The sequence below is a fragment of the Aquila chrysaetos genome, chromosome 24 (genome assembly GCF_900496995.4).
Source record: "Aquila chrysaetos chrysaetos chromosome 24, bAquChr1.4, whole genome shotgun sequence".
Taxonomy (NCBI): Eukaryota; Metazoa; Chordata; class Aves; order Accipitriformes; family Accipitridae; genus Aquila; species Aquila chrysaetos.
In genome coordinates this window covers 8,506,246-8,530,277 of record NC_044027.1, presented here as the reverse complement: position 1 = coordinate 8,530,277, position 24,032 = coordinate 8,506,246, and the positions used below count along the sequence as shown (strand labels likewise).

The 24,032-nt window shown below is 42.6% G+C and overlaps 1 protein-coding gene across 20 annotated transcripts in view; it reads left to right on the top strand.

Annotated features, from left to right (window-relative positions):
- The window catches only part of EXD3 (exonuclease 3'-5' domain containing 3), a 297,484-nt gene that overhangs the window by 72,138 nt on the left and 201,314 nt on the right, over positions 1-24,032 (top strand). For 19 of the 20 annotated variants that reach the window (XR_005931367.1, XM_041119954.1, XM_041119947.1 and 16 more), the window contains one exon: positions 21,739-21,803. Coding sequence is in view for 17 of the 20 variants with exons in the window: in XM_041119947.1 (XP_040975881.1) it covers positions 21,739-21,803 (65 nt within the window). In the remaining 3 variants the exon portion in view is untranslated. Of the gene's footprint in view, positions 1-3,184; positions 3,214-21,738; positions 21,804-24,032 lie in introns of all 20 variants that reach the window. The other variant, XM_041119952.1, reaches the window with a different exon arrangement.

Below are 24,032 nucleotides of genomic sequence, written 5' to 3'. Positions count from 1 at the left end.
CCCTTTTAAGTACAAGAGTGCCAACTTGAAATCAATCCACCGCATGCTAGCCGAGCAATGTAAGGAACGCGGGACAGCAGTAACATGATCAGATTTGCTGAAACCACCAAGCAAAAGTGCTGCTGCGCTGGGAGAAGCTGCAAGCGGCAGAGGTGTTTATTTCAAGAGACTGTGGCTAGGAGGACTGGTGATTCTCAAAGAAGTGAAAGCAGGCAGGGACTTACGATCCCCTTCTGACATGTGATAGTGGCTGTCATGGTTCATGGCTCAAGGGAGGACAAGTCCTCAGGACTGCCAAAGTCGAAGAAATAGGCTTGTGATAGTAAATGCTTGTTTGCCCAGGGATACGAAAACACTGTGACTGCAAAGAATTATGTTTAGATTGAACATGTGGTCATACAACATAAACTGATCGATAACAAAGTTTTTTTATGAATTGCCTGCTGGTCTGTACCTTTGCAAAAAGGGATGGAGTGTAAGAGCTGTTTCCTCCCACTCTGGTTCTTTCACATAAATCTAGTGAAGACAAGGGTCGAGTTAAATCCAACAGTCCCAAACAACCTTCACAAACTCTAGCAGGGTCTAGGTAACAAAAATTGGAGGAAAAACATACTGTGAAATCAAACAAGCACCATTTATGAGAAAGACCGGAGGTGAAACTCTGTCCTACAACCCAGGACCACATTACTGCCTCTTGGTGCTGGTTACCATGCAGTGCCTTGAGAGATTACAGGGTTTTCTGCACGCTGCTCTCCCTGGCTCCACAGCCCTTGTTCACTAGGCAGATGTCCTCTTCTCCAGCTTGACAAGAACCTGCAGGGTGGGGTGTGCTCTGTAGGAGCAGAGGGGGTTGCCTGCAGCATGTAGCCATATATCTTCTCCCCCAAGGTGTCTGCCCCTAAACAAAAGGGTTTGGGAGTAAAAACACAGCCTCCATTTGTGTGCCGGTGCAGGGATTCATTTGTGTTTTAGTGGGAAACGTGAGGCAATAGAAATGTCCTGCTCTGAGTCTTAAAGCAGTGTTTGCTGTGTGTGTGATTGTGCGTTCTTTTAAATTAAACTATTTTGCAAGCACTTCCTTCCTGCATTTCTCAGAAGGAGGGAGGGGGGTGTGCAAAGAATGTTTAACTGCCTTTGACGGAGGAGGAAAACTGAAGAAAACAAGAGATGCAATCCTAACTACTGACCTTTTACTTGAGCTTGGTGATGTTTTTCAGCAGCAGAGCCTCCAGGGAGTAACAGCATCCTCCTTGCTATTGTGCTGCCTGCCCAAAAAGGGGGCTAAAGTTCAGCTTTTATGATGTTCTCACTCTGGGCTTGTGGGAAAAAGGCCACATTCCCTTTCTTAGGTCATACGAGTGCAAGAGATGACAGAGTCCTACAGTCTAACCCCAGGGCATTAGGCCAGTTCAGAATGAGACTGGGATAGACAGCTTGGTAAATATGCAGCCAGCTTTTTCTCCTTACGGAGATTCACAGCAGGTGGGAGGGTAATTTACATTGTTAAATTAAAAGGCACTGATTTATTTTATGTTGGTGTGTTATTGTTTCATAAAAGCACATGGGTTGCCATTACTCATAATGGACTCTTGCACTTTATTGTTAAATACTCCTTTTCCACTTTGGTTGACAGTTACTGGAAATGAATGTTATCCACTTAGACAAAAACAAGAGGCAAATAAGCATAAAACAAAACCCCAGCCTCCTCCCCAACAAACCGCAGGTTTTTAGGGAACCCTCCACAGTTTTGAGGATTGAGATTATTGCAGTGGATGTTCTCAAATTGTGCTCCTTGTCCATCTGACTCTTTATTCCCTGTACCTAGGGGCTAGAGAGCCATTGGTCCCTTTGCTCACTGGTTCAATCAGGCTCCCCATCTTGTGGGTGCCACCTAGTCTTCTGCTCAGCACCATGGTAGGCTGACTGTCACCAGTTCCCTTAGCAGCATCTAGTGTTTCTATCCATTCAGCCTTGTTGAAGTGTCGTTCAGCAGATACTGACCTGGTGTTTCTAAATGGCATGATCCTGGCTATGGAGAGATGGTTGTGCTTCCTGAAATGTTGAGCAGAGTCTGGGAGCAGAGGAGGAGGTTCTGCCTGGAAAGGCTGCCTATCTTAAGGATAGATACTGTTTTAAAGTTACTGTAAGACATACTGTTTAAAAAAATAAATCTGGATGATGCTGACGTCCGTCTGTATGTTTGCATCCTTTCAACAGTGCTTGCAACTCCTGCTCAAGGTGCTGCAGCATCTTAGCATGGCCATATTGTGCTGCAGCAAACTAAGAGATCCTGTCTTGTGGCTGATGTATGAGTTTTACCTGAAGTTGGAGCCTTGTCTTTTTCACGGTAGAGCATGTAAAACTCAACATTGTACCTACCTACCCTGCAGTTCATTGAAGAACATGTATCGCTACCTATTATGTAATTAATAATGTGTATATCTATATGTTAAAAGGAAGGATGTGTGTTTTGGCAGAACGGAGCAAATGGAACTGCTGACTGGTCTAGCAGCTTAATCACAGCTGTGAGGGGAAGGGTTTGTTCCCTGCCCTTCTCCCTCACACCCTCGTACCCAGTCCTGGGTACAAGTCCTCTTTGCTCCAGTGCTGTTACCTCGGACCCTTCACTGAGTTGGTTCAGTTCACTGGCCCAGCAAGAACTGATCCGTATTTCGGCTGAGTTAGTTTTCTGCCAACGGCTTGGGTGGGACGGGTTTGTGAACAGTCTGCTGAGGACCAGAGCCTGCGTGAGCTGGGGCAGGGAAAAGGGTCTCTCCACATTTCAGCGGGGCGAGCTGCTGAGTGGGGAGAGTTCAGGTTGGTTGGTGGAACTGCACTCACGTGCAATATGCAATAGAGATGTAATGAGGACAAGTCACTTTGCTTTTGGACAGCTTATGCTGGCCTATGTGAGATGTCTTGGCACCAGCAAAGTGGTGAAATAGAGCCTGATATTAATTCAAAATACTTGAAGAACGTGCACATGCCAAAGTACACCTTTGGGTGACTGTTTTATGGGAGCAGACCTGTTAGGTGTTCCCCCCTTAGTAATGCTTTCACCTTCCTGGGTACCACACACCTGTGACATGGTGGAGCGTGCAATTGTGGCAAGGTGATGGCTGGCTTGCCACGCCTTGTGATTTTTTTTTTTTTTTTCTTTTAACATTGAGCCTTGCCTTTGCAGCATCTTCCAATGACTGACCCTCAAATTTGGTAAGTACAAATACATAGTTACCTGAGGTATGCAGGCAGATGTTTGGGTTGTGGAGGAGAGAAATGAGGTACTTGGAGTCTGTCAACTCTCTGGCATTTCTGGTTATCATAATGAGTGGTAGAGTACAAATTAACGCTGGGAAAACAGGCTTGAAGATGAGGGAGGTTTGCCAGGAGGTTTGCCACAGATGAGAGAGTTGGACCCATGACGTGAAGCCAGCAGGCAGTGGCATTCAGATAACCCCAGGCGTGTGTCTGATCAAGGCAGAATCACAGTTCTTTTAGCCAATTTGAAAATTGCTTAATATTAATCTTTCTGGATACAAGTATTGATTTTCTTTTATACAAGAAAATGCCTGTGGCAGCCTGACATACAGTATTGTCTTGGCATGGGTGCTGGATATATGCTATTGCCCAACTGCTCACTCTCCACCATCAGCTAAGTAGTGAGCGGCTTTAGTGGCTGTGGAAGAGCCACCATCCCTGTTGACTTCCAAGGAGGGAGGCCATTTTACAGAATTGTAGGCTTTGGCTCTACATTCATTTAACCTTATTTAATTTTGCCTCATTTGAGGAGGTATCTCTTTTCATTTTCTTCTGGATGCTCTTTGTACTTAGCTACACAGACATTGGGAGGGAGAAGAATTTTTCTAAATTGCTTGTTTTTTCTTAAGGAAAAAGTAATTAAGATTTATTATCGGATTTCCCTCCCCAGGGCTCTACCTCAGAAAAATCTTCTGTAAAGCAATTTTCAGCTTTTACTTCAAGAAGTATGTAGCAAGCTATCAGTAATTCAGCATAACAAAAGTTCACACAGTTCAGAGCTTTCACGATTACAGAAGAGCTTGGGATTTTTAAATTGTCCTAGACACAATTAAAAGAATTTCTCAGCAAGGGGAGTGCAAGCTGGGGACTCTCCAGCAGATGTAATCACTCAAGGAAAACTTTGTTTGGCTTGGCTGGGTCCTGCCTTCGTTCCATGCTCTTTCATCCCGCCGCCGGTCTTTGTCTCTCAGTCTTTTGCAGTGTCTCTCTGTCTGTCTTTGTCTCTGTCTGTCTTTCCTTCTTTCGATCTGCCCCGCATTCCCTTGCAGGCTGAATGGGACAGTGTTAACCTGGCCACTTCCAAGACAAACAGCGAGTCAGATTGAAAGAGGGGGACCTTTGGCTGTCATGAGACTTTGCGGTCACTCACTTCCTAGAATTAAAGGCTGGGAGTTGATCTGTAAGCCAGCCAAGCCAGAGACAATGATTGGGTTTCCATTTTGTTCCTTTGATACTGACTTAAATATGTGCACCAAATGGGAAGACAAAATTTACATAAAAGTAAGCAGAAATCCACTTTCTTATACAGATCTATTCTAACCTGTGTCTTCCGATGTGCGTAACAGAGGTAGCAAAACTCATCTGTTGTTTCCTGAAGGACTTTGGAAATCAGGCCTGCTCTTAGAGAACTGATTTGTTATTAAATCCTGCCCGTGGTGTGGGTTTTTTGGTAGCCCTGAGAAGATGGGACTGGTGCAGCTGGAATCGCAGTGGGCAAGAGGAGACTGCACAGAGGTGTAGCAGCTCCACGTACAGCTTGTGGGGGACATTGAGAGTTCCCGTGGTCCCTGCCACCCAGAAGGGTCTGTGCCTTCACTGGGGACTGCATGCTGGGTTTCCAGAGCTGCTGATACCAGGCTAGAACAAGTTAGAAGTAATTGTTAAAACCGATGGATCCATGCTGATGCGAAAATAAGGGAGGTCAGAATCAGAATCGGGCACCTGTTCTCGCTTCCTTGGGGTTTCTGCTGGGAGGCTTTGGGTAAACTGCTTCACTTCCAGTGCGTGGAGGAAGTGCAGCATCCTCGTGCCTTATAAACTGTAATGTATAGCCTGAGGTGCAGCTTTTTAAGGACACCAGCACCTGCTCAGTGTAGAAAAGGAAAAATACAAACATAGAGGGCTGTTTCTTCGAAGTAATACATGCTGTTGGCAGGTCTTTACGACAGTGTGTCATTCAGCACTGCTGCTTGGGCGTATGTCTTGGTAGCATCATTGACTTGCAAGAAAGTGTTGAAGTGGTCACAGTTAGACCTGTAAAAGGATTGCATTTGGGAGATCATCACATCCTTGGCTGTGTGCAAGTCTGACGGAGAGATTTCAAAGATCTTTATTTCAAATGTCTTTGAGATAAAGTGGTGGTGGAGGAGGGCAACCACTTGGAAAGGATTTTAGGTAACTGCAGCTCACAAACACATGCACAGCATGGTAAGTTGTTCAGGTAGCTTCGTGTCAAACTTGGTGATGTTTTGCAATGCCAGGGAAGCCAATACAGACTTCCTAATGTGTTTGCCTTGGTGCTCCCAGAGGTCCAAAGCCAGCTTCTTCTGAAACAGCTGCAAGATATTACGGCTCATAAAGTCTGTTGCAACTCCTGGATGGTCAATGCTCTAGATAGCACAAAGAGTTGTTGAAGGTAAGTATTACATTCAGTCACATCTCTCACACTGTGTGATCCCTTTTTGGGGTGGAGCTGTTGTGACAGTGCATAGGCACTTCGATCTTTCAATCCCTAGCAACTGCATGGTGCTGTCCTTGGAAAGCTGTCTCAGTCTACCTCCTCCTACTCCCCACAGCTCACTTGTTTGAACTGTTCCTGAGTCCCCATATTTATTATTTATTATCCTTCACTTCAATATCTGACTGTACTCATTTTCTATTTTAAGACTTTTTACATTCTCTATTACATCATTATTATTCTAACCATGTGCTCAAGACATCGTCTGTAGTGGGCGATGTACTATAAAAAAAAGTATTGTTAATATCAGGTCTTTAGTGTTAGGCCCTGTGTTTAGCAGTATACAATGACACGATTGTACTTTTGAGTGATCGAAGCACTGTGGTGTATGGTCTGGTTCTTCCATGGGATATGATGACATGCAAAAGACCATAATGAGTATTATATTTTTAATTATATGTGCATTTTAAATAGGTGAAGCTATGAACAAATCAGTATGTGAAAGATTGTTGAACTTCCCTGTTTGACTTAGTTGAGCTTAGTTATCAGCTAATTCTTGGACATCCCAAGGCAAAATATTTAGCAATATTAATTTTTCTGTGAAGCTGAAGACTGAGGAGACTTGAACTCCAGTGCTCAGTAGTTCCAAAACAGGAATGACCCCTCAGGAAAGTCAGGCTGAAACATGCTATTGTTCTACTTCTTTTTTTTTTTTTTTCTTTAATTCCATGTAAACCATTCTGCTCTGGGTGGTTTATATACTCCAGCTATCTCCTAAAACACAGAGGGATGTCCCACTTCCAGCCTCACACTTACCCGTTCTGGCTTCCTTGTTGAACGTGCCATTCTTCCTGCTACCACAGCAAGGCAGCCACTGGCAATTAACTTTCCTAGCTGTACTTCTTTTAGGTTTTTCTGAAATACCTGTCTCTAAGTTTACCTTATCCTTTCTCCCTGCTTGTGGGGAGTTCTTCTCTTTTCCTAAATGAAAAGGAATGATCTATTAAAGCAAATGTGACACTGGGTCACCTGCGGTCTGTTCAACCAGTTCCTGGTTATGTTATCAGTATGTTGCCTGTAGCTGGACATTTCTAGGCGGGTGTATTGCCCATGCATACAGGTGACAGGAGCATGGGTGTGAAGACCGGTACCTTACCCCTGCTCCAGAACAAGCCCAGGATGATGATGATGTACTTTCTGGACATGAGCTGGTTTTCAGCTTTAAACTGCAGTGTGCTGCTGGGCTGTACCAGCTTGTGTTAATTAGTGGACAGCAGTGATTGCAGCACCATACTCTGCTGTATGTTTTGGGCATGTTGAAGTTCAGTCATTGATGAAGTTGTGATGAGGAGTGATAAGGTTCCCTCTGAGGCACTGAAGGACATTTAAAATGCTCCAAATTACCTGCGATGATTACTCAGGTTGAGTGAAAGGCCTAAGAAATGCGTGTGAAATGGTGCTCATTGCCACAAACCACTTTATAATCCAGCCTGGCTTCCCTGTCTAGCAGTAGGACTATTGCAGCACCCCAGTTCTCTGCAGCCCACCCCATCAGTGGTCCCTGAATTGAAAACAATTTTGGGAGGCAGCAGGATATTGCATACTAAGCCATTTTTCTCAATTTTGATTCAGCAGTGTAACTCAGTATCTCACACTAAAAAGACTTTCCATTGGTATTCATGGCTCATATAACAGCTCCTCAACTGTTTCCTGCGGGTTCAGAGGGAAAGGTTCTTTCCATGCATAATTTAATCACATTCAGCAGTGTAGCAGTTGGATTTTTTTTTTTCCACAGAAAATCTATAACATCTTGTTAGTTAAATCTTATACTCTTAGAAATGTCAGTGAGCTTGCTTATCTTGTTCATTCAGATAAACACCTCTCAACATCCTGTTTTTCTTATGTCATACGAACAGGAAGAGAACGATTGTTTGAGATGTGCGTCAGTCATAATTGGAACCAGGCAGCCATGTTACCCTCCCCATTGCCATAGAAACCAACAAATCTCTTTAAACATGTTGGGAGTGAGCTGACAGGTATCCTTTCTTTCCTACTTAACCTCCCAAGAGCTATAACTTTGCAAGTCATGTGTAGAACCTCTCAAAGATTTTTTTCTTTAATTTTATCTAAGAGGTTGCACCTATAAATTTTGCAAGTGAATAGCCATCGCCACTTTTATCTTAAGTAGCAATGATATCTTTTATTCGGCCTTGTATCTAGTACTAGAAACACTGAAGAAATCCAAGGCGAGCTGTTTAGTCAGTAGTAGTGCAGTGTGAAGTACTGGGCAAGTTTTTGCCTGAGCCTGTGTGTAATGTCTGTAACGTGTCCTAGAGAAGAATGATTTGAGGCAGGCAGCTTATGGAAAAGCATTTGGCAATTTTGCAATCACTTAAAGGTGACTTGGAGAGCTTTGTGCATGGAGGGAGCAGATCCAGTATTTGGGGCACATTTGGGAGTAATTGGAACTGTTCCTGGCACCTCAGGATGGGATTTTCAAAAGCAGCAACAGGAGCAGAGAGATGTGTGAAGAACACATTATTTGAAGATTCTTACTTTCTTTGGCAATATTGAGTATCAGTACTAGAGACAGAGTTTTAACATAACACACTGAGGTGTAATTAGCTATAGGAAGAAGAAGGAATTTTTTAGCATAGCAATTTCACCATTGTTTTCTTCAACATAAAAATTAGCAGTAGCAATTGCATTCTGCCTGTGGAGAGCTTGATTCAGCCTGGACAAATGGGTCTTCTCCACTTTGTTTACCTGAGTCTTTTAATTAAATTATATATAACCTGAAGGGAAGCTGAAAAGCTACATTACAAGCCATATTTTTGATTAGAAGAAAGCTATGATGTTTTCTCAAATTAGCATGTAAAGCAAATAATTTTGGTTTGGTATACTGCCCAACAAGAGCAGGGATCATGGATGCCCACATCTGCCTTTTCTGCGCCGCTGTTACTGGTAGCCTGTCTCCCCACACAGGCAGAGGAGGAGGAGGGAGGAGAAAAGGAGGAATGCACGGAGCTGGTGACAGTGTTGGAGACATCATCTCTTGAAAACACAGCCCGAGGGACAGAAAATAAGCCAGCTGGGACCGGGACCTGCTGGCCTGGAGGGGGTGATCATTGGTTACCCACTCTTACCTGCGCCTTGGAGGAATGGCTGAGGAAAGAGCAGCAGAGGGAAAAGTGAATTTCCCAGCAGCAGACTTCAGGTAGGCAGGCAGGCAGTGACTGCCAGGACACAGTGCTGCGTGATGCAGGGCACCATCATTCAGGATGTGAGACTAAGAGGTGAAGTACTGCTGGTGGGTTAGTTAGCTTGTCTTCCTTTTATCCTCCCCTGGTGCTCAGACTGAAGATGCGGAAGTAAACAGAAAAAAAGAAGCATTTGTTTGTAATTCCTACACATTTACATTTACAAAAAATCTGAAGAGGCATTCGTTACAGTTTTCTGTATCTTTCCTCTCAGCAGATCTGTTAAGGCTAAAAATACCCATGCATTGGGGAAGATGACACTAATATCTGCTGCAGACTTAGGCTTGCTTTTTTTAACTAGCGGGAGAGATTCGTACAAGTTTCAACATGTGTTGGGTAGAGCATATGAAGAGGAACTCTCACACACATACTGGAAAGCTGTGAATTTCAAAGTAAATACTTAATAAAAGCAATAAGTGGCAAAATGTAATGTGTTCTTATATTTCTTAGCCTTGTTCCAATGGTTGTGTCTCCCTCTGATTCTGCCTTTGTCAAGCATTGGACAATAAAAGCTGTGGGCTTTTTCCTTGCTGGAAATGTTAGTTTCAGTTGTAATTGCAAGATTAGAAAGCTCACATGAATCCTAACTTAGGTGAAACTCTCCTTAATTTAGGCAGAAATTAAGCATTAATTAAAAACTGGGTTAAAAAGTTAGGGTGTGGACCCAAGCCAAGCAAAATTCTTCCTTAGTTGATGCATATGGAAATTTTTGTGTCAGCTTTATTGGTTGAGAATTTCATCCATGGAGCTGTTCCTTCAAGGAGATATTTAGGTTTAAAGCTTTGGCTGAAATACACTGGTGTCACTTGGTTGGGATAGGTTAAAATACATGGACTTCTTTAGCTGAAGGTCTGAGCATTTGTGTTGCAGTACTGAAAGTGGACCAAATGTTTATAGCTGTGCATTTTAACATGTGCTTAAACACAGTCTAAATACTTTGCTAACATCAGGAACTCTCAACATGTGAAAGTTTCTATTTCAACTTCTATTTTTAAAACCAATTTAATTCTCATTTGGATACTTACAGAACAAAGTTTCCTTGAACCTGATTACCTATCTTCAGTGATCTGAATGGTCCCAGCTAATAGAAAAACAACAAAAAAGTGCATTTCTATTTTACTGAAAGGGTTATTTTAATATGCTTCTGAAATGCTGGCAGAAAAGCTGAAGTGTTCTTCAGGCTCAAGCTGTGTTTCTCACGTCTAACCTGCAGATTTCTTTGGGTGATAGGGTTATCCAGCCACAGATGAAAACAAATTATGTGTCTGATATTAAATACCTGAATCAGCTGTACCAGTTATGGAACTGTGTGGATAACAGAAATAGAAATCCTTAGGAGCTAGTAGAAGCAGGATGCCCTTGGTGCCTTTCACCTTGCGGATAGGGATGAAGCTGCAGCACTTTTGATTCTGTAAAGGGCCCGGTTGCCTGGTCTGTACCGGTGGAGGTCAGCTATGTGACCGTGCACACCGGCCTCAGAAAAGGAGAACTTCTGGCCCTCATTCAGCATCTGCTGATACTTCTGAAGTACACAGAAGTGAGGAACTGGCAGAAGAAAATGTGGGAATGGCATTTAAAGAAGAATCAAATGATTGTTACTGTTCTAAAAAGGAAGTTGGATAGCTTCAAAACATGTACTATGGCTTTTTAGTATTAACAGTTGTTTTTTTTTTTTTTTCATAGAAAACTACTTAGGAGGGACAGTTAAAGGTTCTTAGGTTTAGAACTTGGGGATTTCCAGAGATGTCTGGAGGGGAAAAAAAAAAATATCTTTTTAGCTTTATGGTAGTACTCTGCATCTGATGCTTCTTTCCCAAACTGCATTTCAGCCCACTAGACCTGCTGCTGCTGCTGTTCCTGACAGTCTCAGTGCTAAGTAACCATAAAATAAGGACATATGTAAGAAGTTCCCCCTTTTATCCTGGACAATATGAGTTTTCTTCACCTTTGCAGGATTAAAAAGCTTGAAAGAAGAAATAGTTTTCTGGAGTGCTGTTTTAAATGTTGTTTTTAGACTCCTGAATTCCCATTTCCATTAAAAGTGCCATTAACTTAGTGTAGGAACATTGACTGGTACTGTGGCTATGACAGATCCCTTCTGTTCCTGGGCTTGCAGAGGTGTGGTAAGACAGCCCCACTGCTCAGCAGTGGGATGTGAGAAATGGCTCATTCCACAGCAGTGAATGTTGTCGGTGCTTCTGGGAGCATGGTGACTCGCTCCTTACCCTTCCTTCCTCAACACTGAGATGTTTTATGGGAACAAAACCCATTTCTCTTTATCACTGAAAGAATGCATGGGGCTGTTGGCTAAAGTAAGTAAAAATAGCTTGGCTGAATTTTTGGAGGAAAATAAATATTGTATGATGAAACTGTGGTTTTTGCTTAAATAACAAGAATACAAGCCATGGTTTCGGCAGGACGGGGATCCACTGAGCTCAGTGTCTTCAGTCACCTCTCTGGCTGTGCCTGGCAGTGAAGGTGTAGGGAGAGGGTGTGAAAAATCAGAAGGGAATGAGGGAGTGCACTGCTGTCCTCCCTTCTGGTGTGTGCCCCGACTCCCATCAGTCCGCAACTCCGAGTCCTCCTCTGCCAGAGATTGTATTGTCATCTTGGTGCTTAACAACCCTTGATATTGAGGTTATAGCCCATCTAACAGATGAGGAAGCCATTAAAAGTGTTGCCAATTACTTGCAAAAGGTTTATGATTGTTACATTTTTTTAGGCTTTTATTAATTTGGATTTCATTACCTGCCTAGAAAGCAACTTGTTAGTGTTATTTTTAAAATTGTCACTTATATAAAAATAGGTGCACTTCTCCTTGTCAAGCCAGGGTGTATTGAAAGCATCCAAAAATGATTTCTGTTTGTTTGAGGTGGTGACCCACATGCGTGTTCAGAGCGGTGGTGTGAGATGCTCTCCTTTGCCACTGTGCAAGGGGAAGGGATGTTTCTGCTCCCTGAGAGTGGGTCATCTCAGGCACTGTGTGAGGATGTTCCCAACGCTGTGTAACTTGATGAGGTTTCATTTTTATTTCTTTATTTGGCACCAGATCTGAAAGGCATCTTCTGCTCACACGCCGCCTGCAATGCCTAGATGTTGTTGTTACTCAGGTGTCTGTAGGCACTGAGTGGGAGAGGAATGTGAGTGGCCCTTGGGGCCGATGTGGGGTGGGGGAGAGGAAGGTCCTGGTGCGGAGTGCGGAGGGTGGAGGTGCACTGAGCCTGCCTGCCTTACACTGTGGTGTCTGGTAAGCAACTCTCCTTTCTCTTCATTGACAAAAAGCACTAAGAAAATAAGAGGAAAATGTTATTGGCTGTTCTGCTCAGACAAGCAAGCCTTTTCTTTTAATGAGAGTGCATTTTGTTTGATCTGTGTTTTTTGGGGGGGAAATGATGAATTTTAGCCATTATGAAAACAAAAGCCATGGTTATTTGTAAGGATTGTTTTACAAGAAGCATATGTGTGCTTTATTATTCTTTTGCTTGAAGTGTGGGGATTGTTTTCAGTTGGGAGGTTGCATTAGAAGAATGTGAACTTCTGACTCACTGAGAAATAGAACATTTATTAGCGAAATTGTGAGGTTTCCTATTATGTTCTCATAACTTGAATTTCTCAGAATGGAAGGGATCTCTTTTGCCCTTAGTTAAAGAATGGCTTTTACTGCCATTGAGAAAGACTGGATTCTTTTTCTAGAAAAACTTGTATTCCTTTCAATACACTTTTACTCTACCCACTATTCTTCATTTCCCTATCTCCTCTCCAGCATGGCAGTTTCTCTTTCTCAGTGTTCTCCTGTGCAGCTAGTTCTCCAGCCGTATTTCTGTTTGATCTCTAAATTTTGACTTTTCAGTAATGATGTAGTTGGCAGTATAAACCGAGGTATGGCTTACCATAGTGATCCCAGGAAGGGGTGGGCTCAGTCAATGGCATCTGAGGAATTCCAGCTTTTCTCTAGAAGAATCAAATGAGAAACATGAAATCAGCATTGAATGCTTTATGATAAGCTTTTGCAAGGATATTAGAGAAAATAAATTAGTAGAGCTAACCCTTTGATATAGTATTGCATGCGGTCACATTAATACAGTAGATCAAAACCAGAGACTACAATTCAGGAATTGCTGGCCTCTACCTTGCCATCCTGTGTGCAAGCTACATAATTGAATTAGATGTTTCTATTAAATCAGGTCTGTCTGAAAGATGGCAAAGAACCATGAGAAGATAATCTTATAGATACTGACCTCCCCCCTAAAGTGAAGCAAAATATTTCTTGCTGAATGAAACAACTGTCTCATTTGAATTGAAAGGAAGCTTTCCCCTCTGCTTTTGATACAGGCTAAAAACTGGGGTAGGGGGCATTGTTTCGGGTTGACCTGACTTTTCTCTCTGGCCTATGAACCAAAACATAAACTGGTTCTGCAGTTCCAAGTATTGTCTGGACCACCTCATGGCACGGAGTTAGCTGATGTAAACACCTTTATTTCAGTAACAATTCCAACCGTGGGGAAGCCGTCTCTTCATCTGCTGTAGAGACTGCAGGGAAAACCCAGCCATGGCCTACAGACCTCCTCTCGTCTGGCAAGCAGGAGTAGATGACTATCATGTAAGGGCTTTATGGGGCTGGAAGAAATGTATCGGAGCCGTCACAGCTGGTCAACAGATGGAGAAATAAGGAACCATTCATGTTAAATGAGGATTCTGGCTACTGAAAATGAGCTGATGTTCATAATCAGGTGATTACAAGTGAGGAACTTACTGGGTTTGGGTATGGTTTTTTTTCTTTTTTTTTTCCCCTTCGGTCTGATGCAGATACTTCCACTGGCTGTGTCAGTACAGAATGTGAATCCAAATGTGTGAACGAAGAACTGGAGGAACAAGTAATAAATGCTTTCCTTTGGTGAACCTAGACTCACAGACCTCCCAAAAGGCTAAATCCTTAACGTTAAAATTATAGGGGAGGTGTGTGGTGTATGGAGTTTTTAAGACTGTGGTAGCTGCATGTGGTTACTTCCCTTCTGAGATCTGAAGCATTCTGTGTGGTGGAGTTCAAAGCTCTGTCGATTAGAAAGCTGTAGCTAAAATTGGAAACTGAGCCAAAGGCTGGAGTGAGCCAGACATACCTTATAAAGAAGGACCCTCTCCATCTTGTTACTTCATTTCCTTGTCGTTTGAATTCAGCTAAACCCACATAGTTATACATTTTAAAAGCATATTTGTCTTTTGTGGGAGATGGAGTTGAGGAATTGGTAGCGGGAATGGTGAGTGAGTTTTGGAGCCCTGGAAATTGTGCTAAAGCAGAGCAATTTATTGCTTCTGAAATGAAATAGTTTTGTGACATCTGATCCTCTTGTAAATTTTGCACTGGAGGATTCAGTGGTGGGTTGTAATTAACATTTAAATTGATCAGGCTCTTACATGGCAGCATTCCTCTGCCTGTCTGCAGACACTGCTACCTGAGACATTTCCCTGTGAGCAAATAGTTCTGGGGTGCTTTTATTCTTAGTGGGAGTCTCATCACTGCAGTCCGTGGAGATTGGAATGAATCACTGAGTGGTTACTCCTTAGTCATAGTGTTCTTGGAAGTGAACTGCTATCATTCCTGGAAATATCTGTTTTTCCTAAGACACAGACTCTGCCATGAGAAAGTATTAAAGAGCCTTTGACCCCCTTGCTGCAGGTGCATCTGAAATAGGAGTGGAAAATCCTCCCCATCCCCAAGATGGTGCTAGTTCACATTTAAAAGTAACATGCAGGGGTGGAGAAGGATGCGTTGGAAGTTCATCCTGGTCATGGTGTTACTGGAATGTGAGGGATATTCTGGAAAAAATCAATCTCCCCTAAGACAACTGTAGACAATTTAATTGGTGATGACAAGGTATCCAAGAGCCATAGACTCCCTTGGTTCATATGAACTTGCAGATCTGATCAGAAGATGACGTGGATGCTCATTAGATAATTGATGCGCAGTGCGCACTACCTGCACAGGTCCACACTCACTTCCCCATCCCTAAGAGCACATTTGTTGGGTGCTAACTTGGGGAGGAGTACTGTGGGCACCGGGCCCCAGGTGCTCCAGCAGTATCCACACACACTCACTCACATGTGCTGAGTGTGAGCCGGCCCCACAGCCACAGCCTGGGGGGGGGCACCCAGACCACACCGAAGCAACGTGTGTTTTGGGGCATAGAGGCGTGGGGGGAATGCAATGCAAACACGGCGGTTGCCAAAGGGTTGCTAAAGCCCTTGCTTTGGTACTGGTGGTCTTACCATGGTTTCTCAGTAGTTTGGAGTGCTGCCTTCTTGGCTGCTTGCTAAGTTGTTTGTTTTTTGATTCTTTATGGGGAAAACTACATTTTTATATACCTGTTCTCTCCACTCCCGGTTATAACTTACTTGGTACAGTGCCATGTCTATTAAGCAAAACCATTTGTGACTTTTATATTCAGAAAGTGAATGGAATGAGAAAAGGGAAAAACTAACCTTGGGTTTGCAGAAAACGGTGGCTGTCTCAGCTGTACTCCTGTGTCGGCATGGGTGCAAAGCAAGCAGAGGTTGCATTTCATTGCGGGTGAAGTAGGAAATATGATCCTTGGCACTGTTTGCAAAAATACAGGCAAATTACGGCAATGCCATTAAATGTCATTTAGAACACATGTTCTCAATAAGAAATGGAGAATGGATTGGTACAAGCGGGATGGAGCAGCAATACCGACAAACTCACTTCTCAGGATATTGCATCTGTCAAGTTCTGACCAGTGGAAAAAAAACCACGTCCCACCTCTATCTTTTGCAGCTTCTGATGCACTAGTTACCCTTCGCTCTTCCCTCCCTCTGAAACCATGGAAGAAAGTTACGTTATCCTTGCTGCTAGGTCATGTTTTAACTGGATGCCCCTATGATGGAAACACAACAGTTACTCCAAAAGATACAGTAATAAGCAAGAAGTTGCCCAAAGTTCCCAGCTCTGGGGAACATGCTTTGTAGGGATGCTCTGGGGCAGCGGGTGGTCTCTCGTCATCTGAATTTCGAACTCTTTTCAAAGAGATTTCCCCATCTCAATCCTAGGTTTGTTGGAGGCCTCAGGCTTAACAGAGGGTTAAGCATCTCTTGAAGGTGAGTCTTCAGTACTAGACAGGGATGATGTGGCAGGACCAAATACTGTTTACGATAACATAATCCTAACTGTTTAAAAAAAAAAAAGTGATTAATGTATATCATATCTCTTTTGATTGGCGATTGTTAATTCTAGTGTGTATGACATCTTTACCCATTCCATGGTTACGTAGTACGTTAGATATCTCTCCCCAGACCCTGGAATAAATCCAAGTAAGAACAAATTACTGAAAAAGCTTCCTACAAAGCAAAAGGAGAATGGCACTGCCATGCCCCGCTGGCTAATACCCACATATTCACGTATACATGCTTTTTCTGAAGTCTTTCTACTCATTTTAAAATAATATAGCATTTCATCTTTTGTTTATTGTATCTACTTCCTCTTTTTTTTAAAATTACAACCCAGAATTTTACAATGTATATTGTATAATACCTTTATATTCTAAATTTGATTTTGTGTCTTTTATAAATGTGATTTCACATTGTTAGGAGAAATTCCATATGGAATCATTTTCTCAAGCTCAAAAATACTTAAACAAGATTGGAAGGTTTATTTATGTTACATGTGCTCATTAAAAGTAGGCACAGCAAGAAAACCTAGAAGGTGTAAAAATCTGTGAGTTTCTATGGAGGACTTTCGTATCTTTTTAATTAAATCAGCTTGTTCTTAGAGATTCAAAATTTGTCGCTAGAAAATGTATCCGTTCATTTTTTGCATCATCAAAGTGATATTATTTCTGTTCCTTATCAGCCTTTTCTTCTACAAAACTAGCACACGCTGGGTGTGAACTATACTTTTCTGAAAAAAAATGAGACAAAGTAGGTTTTGATAAGAAACTCTGATTAATTTTTTATTCACATAGCATACTATTTGTTGGTTTTCAGATGTAATTTAAATTACACGGCGTTAGGTATACCCGTCATACTTCTGAAACAGGAGTTGGCTGAATAACTCTGCTCCCCCACCCATCCCCAGTTTATGCATTGACTATACATTTATATATTTTAGTTTTTAAGTGCAAATGGGCTAGCAGCACTTATGGTGACATTGAAATATCTAGAACCTTTCTTTTTTTTTCAGAAAAATATCTCAAAGGCTTGTTGAGATGAACAGGAGTTTTCACAGATGACAGATTTCAGGGATTTATTGGGGCAGAAGGCACACAAAACAATAGATAATAGTAAAAATTCACTGATTATTTACTGGGTGGGTTGGATTTGTTATATATTCCGTTAAACATTTATTAAAATCCTGTTAGTTTGCAAGGCAGAGGTATAAGCTGTCTGCCTAAAGATGACTTAGCCATTAGCATTTTGTTCTTAACCTTTTCTGTCCATGAATTTCAGCTGTAATTGACTGTTTGGTGGATGCGATCCTGCATTTCAGTGACATTAGCCTCCTTTTGAGGGGGTTCCTTTTTTTCTTGCATTCTGTATCTTTTTATTAGTTGACTGTAATTCTTCTAGGTTTTGGGCTGTGGGGTGTTTAATGGCTTTTGACACAAAGAGAAAGTGTTGAGAGATTTTTTTCATTGGTAAATTCCTTCTCTGAGGTTGTATGTCTCACTTTCCCCATATGAGACACACAAGGAACCTCACTCAGAAAGTGGGTTTCTCTTTCTGGGGCGTTTCAGCAGAACTGGTGAATAATGCAGCAGAATTTTGCAAGGATGCAATAGCAAAACCACTGCTTTACCTCACCAGCCCGCGGGCACCGCTTTTGTTGTGATCACAGCAGGTTTTGAGTGATGTATGTGCAAAGGAAAAGGAGAGAATGAACAGAAAGTAGTTTATGGCTTTCCTCAAAGGCACTTTTCTAACTAAAAAATATAAGCCTTGTGGTTTATATGGTTTTGAAATGTAACCGCAGATATTGAGAACTGGAAAACATTTGATTTACCATCTCCTCCAATTTTGGTACCAGATTCAGGGCAGAGGAAATTTATTTTCAGAATGAAAAATGTTGAAAGGAAATACACTAATGTCAAAATTTTTAAAACAGGAACATACTACTTGGAGAAACTATCAGATGAAGAAATTGAGGTAATTTGCGTCTTGATGGAGTGGATGCAGATGTGTCTTTTTGAGATCTCCACTGAAGTGCTATAACCTTGTTTTGGTGAAGCCTTGCCAGGTATTTTATGGTCTGCAACCCCCTTTTTTTGGAGCTGTAAAGGATCAGTGTCAGACTGAGCACTTTTTCTTCGAGCTTGATCTAGGAACTGAATGGGATCAGTTGCCTGGGGCACGTCTCGGCCTCTCCACCATGGTAGACCCGGCCATCCTTGGCTGCTCATAGCTGGGAGCAAAGAGCTGATGCTCTCCTTCTTGCCACGCTGCTTTTTTATGCTGTTTTAGATGGCCTTATTCTTGTTTTGTTTGTTTTGCTCATTGAATGACCCTTGCTAATAGCTGGATATCTCTCAGTACGTAGGAGTCTCTGCAGAATTTAACTTTTTGTGAGAAGTGGAGATTTTTGGGTGTTCTTAGTGTGACATACGAAGGCATTTTTCTGGCCTCTGGGACCCATCCTTGCTTTTGCAGGCACTGTTCTGTTACTGTTTTAATACGTGTATCTTAGTAATTGCTGCTTCTTGCTCCTACTGCAGTGGCTGGAGGTCACTCCCAAATTTTCCTGTTCTTGTTGTCTGAGTTGAGCCCAGATGCACTTGTGGTTCAGTTATGACCATTTGGTTTTCAGTTGCTTTACTTTGTTCTTCCTTCCCTTGTATTTCTTCCTCTCTCCCTTTTGTGTTAAGCAATTGTCTGCTTTCCAGAATTATTCTGGAACACTTATGAAACTTGTAAGGTCCTGTCCTTTTTCCTCGGATATCCTGGCATTAGTTTCCTGCTGTTTCTCTGGTTCCTTCTTGGATGTGGATGAGCAGGAACCTATCTGGTATTCCAATAGGAACATAACAGTACTGTTACAACTTCATTATCCATGCCAAAGACACTTCTTTTTCACTCTTCAGGGGTGCCAGGAGAACCATGAGGGAGCTAGTCCCCAAAAGAGGTCCTGCAGGAGAAAGAAAAGAGGAATTATTCATTTCTTTCAGGAGCCAAAATGATGTGGACCTTCACATTTACATCTTCTGTCCTAGCTGGAGGGTGGCTAGATACAACAGCACAGGATCCAACGTGAACTGCAGCATCTGTCCACTCTGGTGGGACTAGGCAAAAGCACAATGTTGCTTTGTTGTCTTGTTTATGTTTGGCTTTAGGAGAGACTGCTTGTCGGTTATCTTGTCATGTTTAGCCTATCACTGCCTTTCATCCTTAGATACTTACAGGGCTTTTCCAGGTGAGGAAGGAAACAGCACTGTTCTGACACCAGCGTACTGCGGTTAATATTTCAGTGTTTTCTCTCCTTGTTCAATCCCCATTCTGGAGAACTGAGTGGGAATTGCCTCTTTATTATGCACAGACTGAATGGAGAGCAAACCCTTTTGGTCAGGTCATGCCAGAAGTTGGGTAGTTGCCCTTCCCATGGTTGACCTTCTCCTGTCCCAGCAGTTTGGCACTGGCCTTCACGGCCGCCCGGCTGGCCTGGCTGCCCAACAGCAGGGCTTGGCAGTGCCCTGAGACTCCTCGTGGAAGTAACTACATTGTGGGTGCGTTCACTTCCAGGGTTTGGGGAGGGGGGAGATGGTTTCCTACTTAGCCATGCTTGCAGAGTGGCATGCTGGCAATGTGCTGAGTCGTTTGAAATTGACTGGAGAGATGGTTTTCATGTGTCTATGTATTGAAAAAGTGGTGAGATCAGATTTCAGTTACAGGGAGGTAAGGTAGGAAGAAGTCACGTAAGAAAAGGGCTTGTTTTGTTAATTGAGGTTTAGAAAGCTTTTTAACAAGTTGAATTATTGGCTGTATCTGAAGTGAAACACTGCTTTCCTAACTGCTCTCATTTCCTGTATCATTCCGGCTTGTTCACTGCATTAATTACAGTTCAGATTTACAGTGTATTTAGTTACACACTGGGTTGCATTCTAATTTCTTTTCCTCTGTGTGCATAAATTTATTTGGGAGTCAAGCCAAGAGGAGAGTGTGTATGTATGCATGCACACACACATGGACTGAATTTGACTGTTAGTTGCTAATTTTGTGGGGAGTAGGGATCTGGATTTTCTTCTGTTTTGTTGTAAAAAGAGACTTTTTTTTTCCAAAGGAGCAGCAGTAGCTAAGAACCGCCAGTGTTTGGAGATTTGAGATTTCAGAACAGCCAGAGATGAGAGAAAATATTATCTTATGAATTGTAAATGTGGCATTTTTAATTTGGCTGGTGTTTCCCAGAGGTTAGTGGATAATGGGAATACTATCATTCTCTTGGCTCAACCACTAATCAGCTTGCTACTTAAAATATTTTATAAATGCAGTGCTTCAGAGTTTAGTTGGATGAGGTAGAGCTTTTCACAGTTGAAGTAGCATTTTATGACCTGAAATATGAAGTGAGATGGGATACTAAGCAAGAAATCTAGCGTTTGGAAATGAGCTATTTAGGAACTTTAGAATGCAGAAGGTGATGGAAAGGATGTTTCCTTTTCAGTTTAACATTTTTCTTTTGGCTTTATCAAAACATAAGAGGAGGTGAACTAAATATACAAGGAGTGTTTTTGGAGAACTAATTCAGATTTTTAAATTCATTCTTCACATTTAAACTGTTGATGCAATAGAATAGTTTCATTCAGAATATTCTGAGTCATGGTTTTCTAAGTAAATAATTGCAAATCAAGTAGAACCAGATATCAAAAATGTTACTGCTTTTAAAATTAAATATTCCTAAACATTTGGTTCAGCAATACTGAGTATGATGAATAATATTGGTATGATGAATGATAATAGGCACAAAATAACAACTGAATGCAAGTTCTCAAATAACTAGGTGAAAAGTAAAAGAGAAACATTCCAAATAACCTTCTTTTGAAATGATTGATCACTTTTCTTTTTAGCCTTGCCACTAATCACAGCAGCATTTCATCTTTCCTCTTCCTCAAACACCATCTTGAGAAGTCACGTCCAGAGCCCAGCCTGCTTCCAGCCCTGCGTGGCTTGCCCTGCGCAGGCAGGCTCAGCTCTCCAGCACACAAAGACTGCCCTGCGCTTGCCAAGCAAATAGAAGGCTGATCTTCCCATAAATTCACCCACTCGCATCTTCCATCCACAGGTTGTGATGAGGTTAACACTTAAGAGCCATTTCATTAAAATTGAGTGTGTTGATAATCCTTTCCAACTTGTGCGAGATACTTACTCTTCTAGGACCATTTTGTTTTAATATTAAAAAGGGGGAGCGGTGAGGAGGGGACTGGTGGGGATGTATTTGATGCATAGGAGCAGCATGATTTAGTTGTAAATGCACAAATACAGCTTTTCAGTATTTCAGCCCATGTGGGTGTTTAGTTAAAGCCATGCATGGATGATGTCTGTTATTTTGTGAGGATTTCAGAGTGAGGGATTTTCGCACTTTAATCCTGACTGACAGTTGGAAGGTTGGTGGTTTCAAACACAGTGGCATGGAGTAGCTGATTTCTCTTCTGTGAAACAATGCACCAGTGTGTCTAGGCTGCCTGTACAGAGCCAATAAATCTGTTTTGTTTTGTTTTTCTCCCCCTTTTCTCTCTCTCCCTCTCTTTCTCTCTCTTCCCCCTCCTCCAGGCCAGGACCCACTCCTATTGCTGAAAACCCTTCAGCTTCTCTGGACAAAGAAGGAGATGAAGAAGGTAAGGCTGAGCCTCCCCTCCACGCTGCAGTTAATAACTGCATGCAGAGCATGTCCAGACGCAGAATGCTTGGGTCAGACCTGCAATTCTTCATGATTGCTTTCAGTTCCAGCACGCAGGGGAAGAGCCCATGCATTTGCAGCAAGAAGTGAAAAGAAAAGGTAGCTCTGTGTGATGTGAAGCAGCTCAGGGGCTCATATAAAAGAGCTGAAGTTTACAGGGCTGAGTTACAGAGGGAAAAAAATCAAAGTTGCTTTTGTTTTCTTCTAAACATTCTTTTTGTCCATTAAATGGAGGATAATTGGGTGAGGGGGAAGAATATTTCTAGTAGCTGAAAAATATGAGGGTTGAAGTCAGTAGAAAAGTGCTCTTTGCCAAGTGGAATGATATCAAAGCCTTCGTATTCAAAGTATTTTTACTATTTTTTCTGATTTGGTTTGGTTTTGCCTTTTAGAGCGGTGAATGCAATTTACACTGCCTGTCTAAAATTAGTGCTATATTTTTATACAGCACCCTATGGGCTCTACGTGGAGATTTCTCATAGGGAGTAAAATATACTTCATCTAAATTTGGGAGCTTGAAAACTAACAAAAACACTAGATGCATCAGCTTAGTGGTGAGTTTCCCATATTTAACTCTGCATTGTTCAGACAGGTTCATAGCTGAGATGTTTTTTTCTAAAAGACCCAAAAACCTGCAGCTCACCACATAGCCACGTGGAATGTGTCCTGTGTAAAATGGCCGGCATGGCTGAGTACCTTGGTGTACGTGCTCCATCCTAGGTGTCTGGAGTGTTTAGTCATTGTCCTTGTCTGCTGCACTTAGACTTTCCATTACTGATAGTCTGTGGTTCCCAGCCAGAATAATTAAACAACTGGAAACACAGTGTGAGAGGTGCCTTTCCAAATGGTCAGTCACCGACATAGACTTGAGCTCAGCAACTCTGAAGCCTTGAGCTTTCTATCAAGTTTTGTTAGAGTTGGAGGAAAAAAAATATTATTTGTTAGATCTTGAGGGCAGTTAATCCCACAAAACAACAGTAGGAAAGAGTAATCATCAAAATCTCTGTGCTGTGTACCCTGGGATGTGTGTGGATTGTGAAGAAAAATGCTCTGAAAAAGACAAAGCCTCCCATCGACATGTCCTTGGGCAGAGAGCACCGCAGCTTTCCTGCTGAGGGTGGAAAAGCTTGAGGATCCCCATGAGTCACACTTGCAGCTCCACTTATTCAGTTTGTTTCTGGAACGGTCATCCCAGTGAGACGCGTGGTTTTGCAGAGCGTGCAGGCTGCAGCTCCCTGGTGGGGCAGGTCTGTCCCCCTCGGGCTCAGCCTTCAGGCAGCGCTGCATGGCTGCGGGCATGGGCAGAAGCGTGTTTCTGAACCTGGAGGATGTGTTTCTGAACTATGAGGAAAGCCTTTTGGAGAGATGAGGAGGGCTATGGTGGGACCAGGCGGTGGCACAGCAGCAGCTCCCTCTAAGGTGGGGAGCAGAGCATGAATGCCCCCAATGGTTTCTGACATGTGCTTGTCACCCTGTCACTGAGATGGGCTAATCCATGCTCAGGGCATCGCCACCCTTCAGACATGCAGTGCACCCACACCAAGTGTTGATGCTTTTTTCGGGGGCAGCTGCTGCCCTGCCCTCAGTGTGCAACTCGAGGTGTGCGGTGCTGCTGCTTACATCCAACTGTCCAGTTCAAATAAATGAGGGAAGTTGCCTTAAATACAGCTCAGTCTGCTCCATTGACATTTAAATGGCAGGGAGCTTCTTTGCCTTTTGCTGTGTGTGAATGTAAGTCAGTACTGTCTATTAACTTGTGTGAATCAGCCTGTTGGTCTCAAATTAGTGACCATGAATACAAGGGGGGTATCTGTCCATGGCGTGACCTCAGTTCTGGAACATGGTTATAAGTAGTGGTCATTTCCTACATAGGAAAAGCAGTTTTGGAATAACCAAGAGGCATCAGCAGACTGCCCTGAGCTGTGTAACTAGAAATAAGGGACCAAAACTGAATGAAGGAGTATGTAGTTTGAGCATCAGCAAAATTTTCCTATTCCCATGGTCTGTCAGGCTGTAGAAATCCCCCAAGGAGCATTCCCTGCCATGGGAATCAATTGAAATGGAAATGGCAATTACACGTTTGAGAGGAATCCTTCTCTGGCAGAGAGAGGAGCCAGGCGGCGCAGCACTCTTTCCTCTCTGATTTAGGTGTCTCATGCCTCTTTTT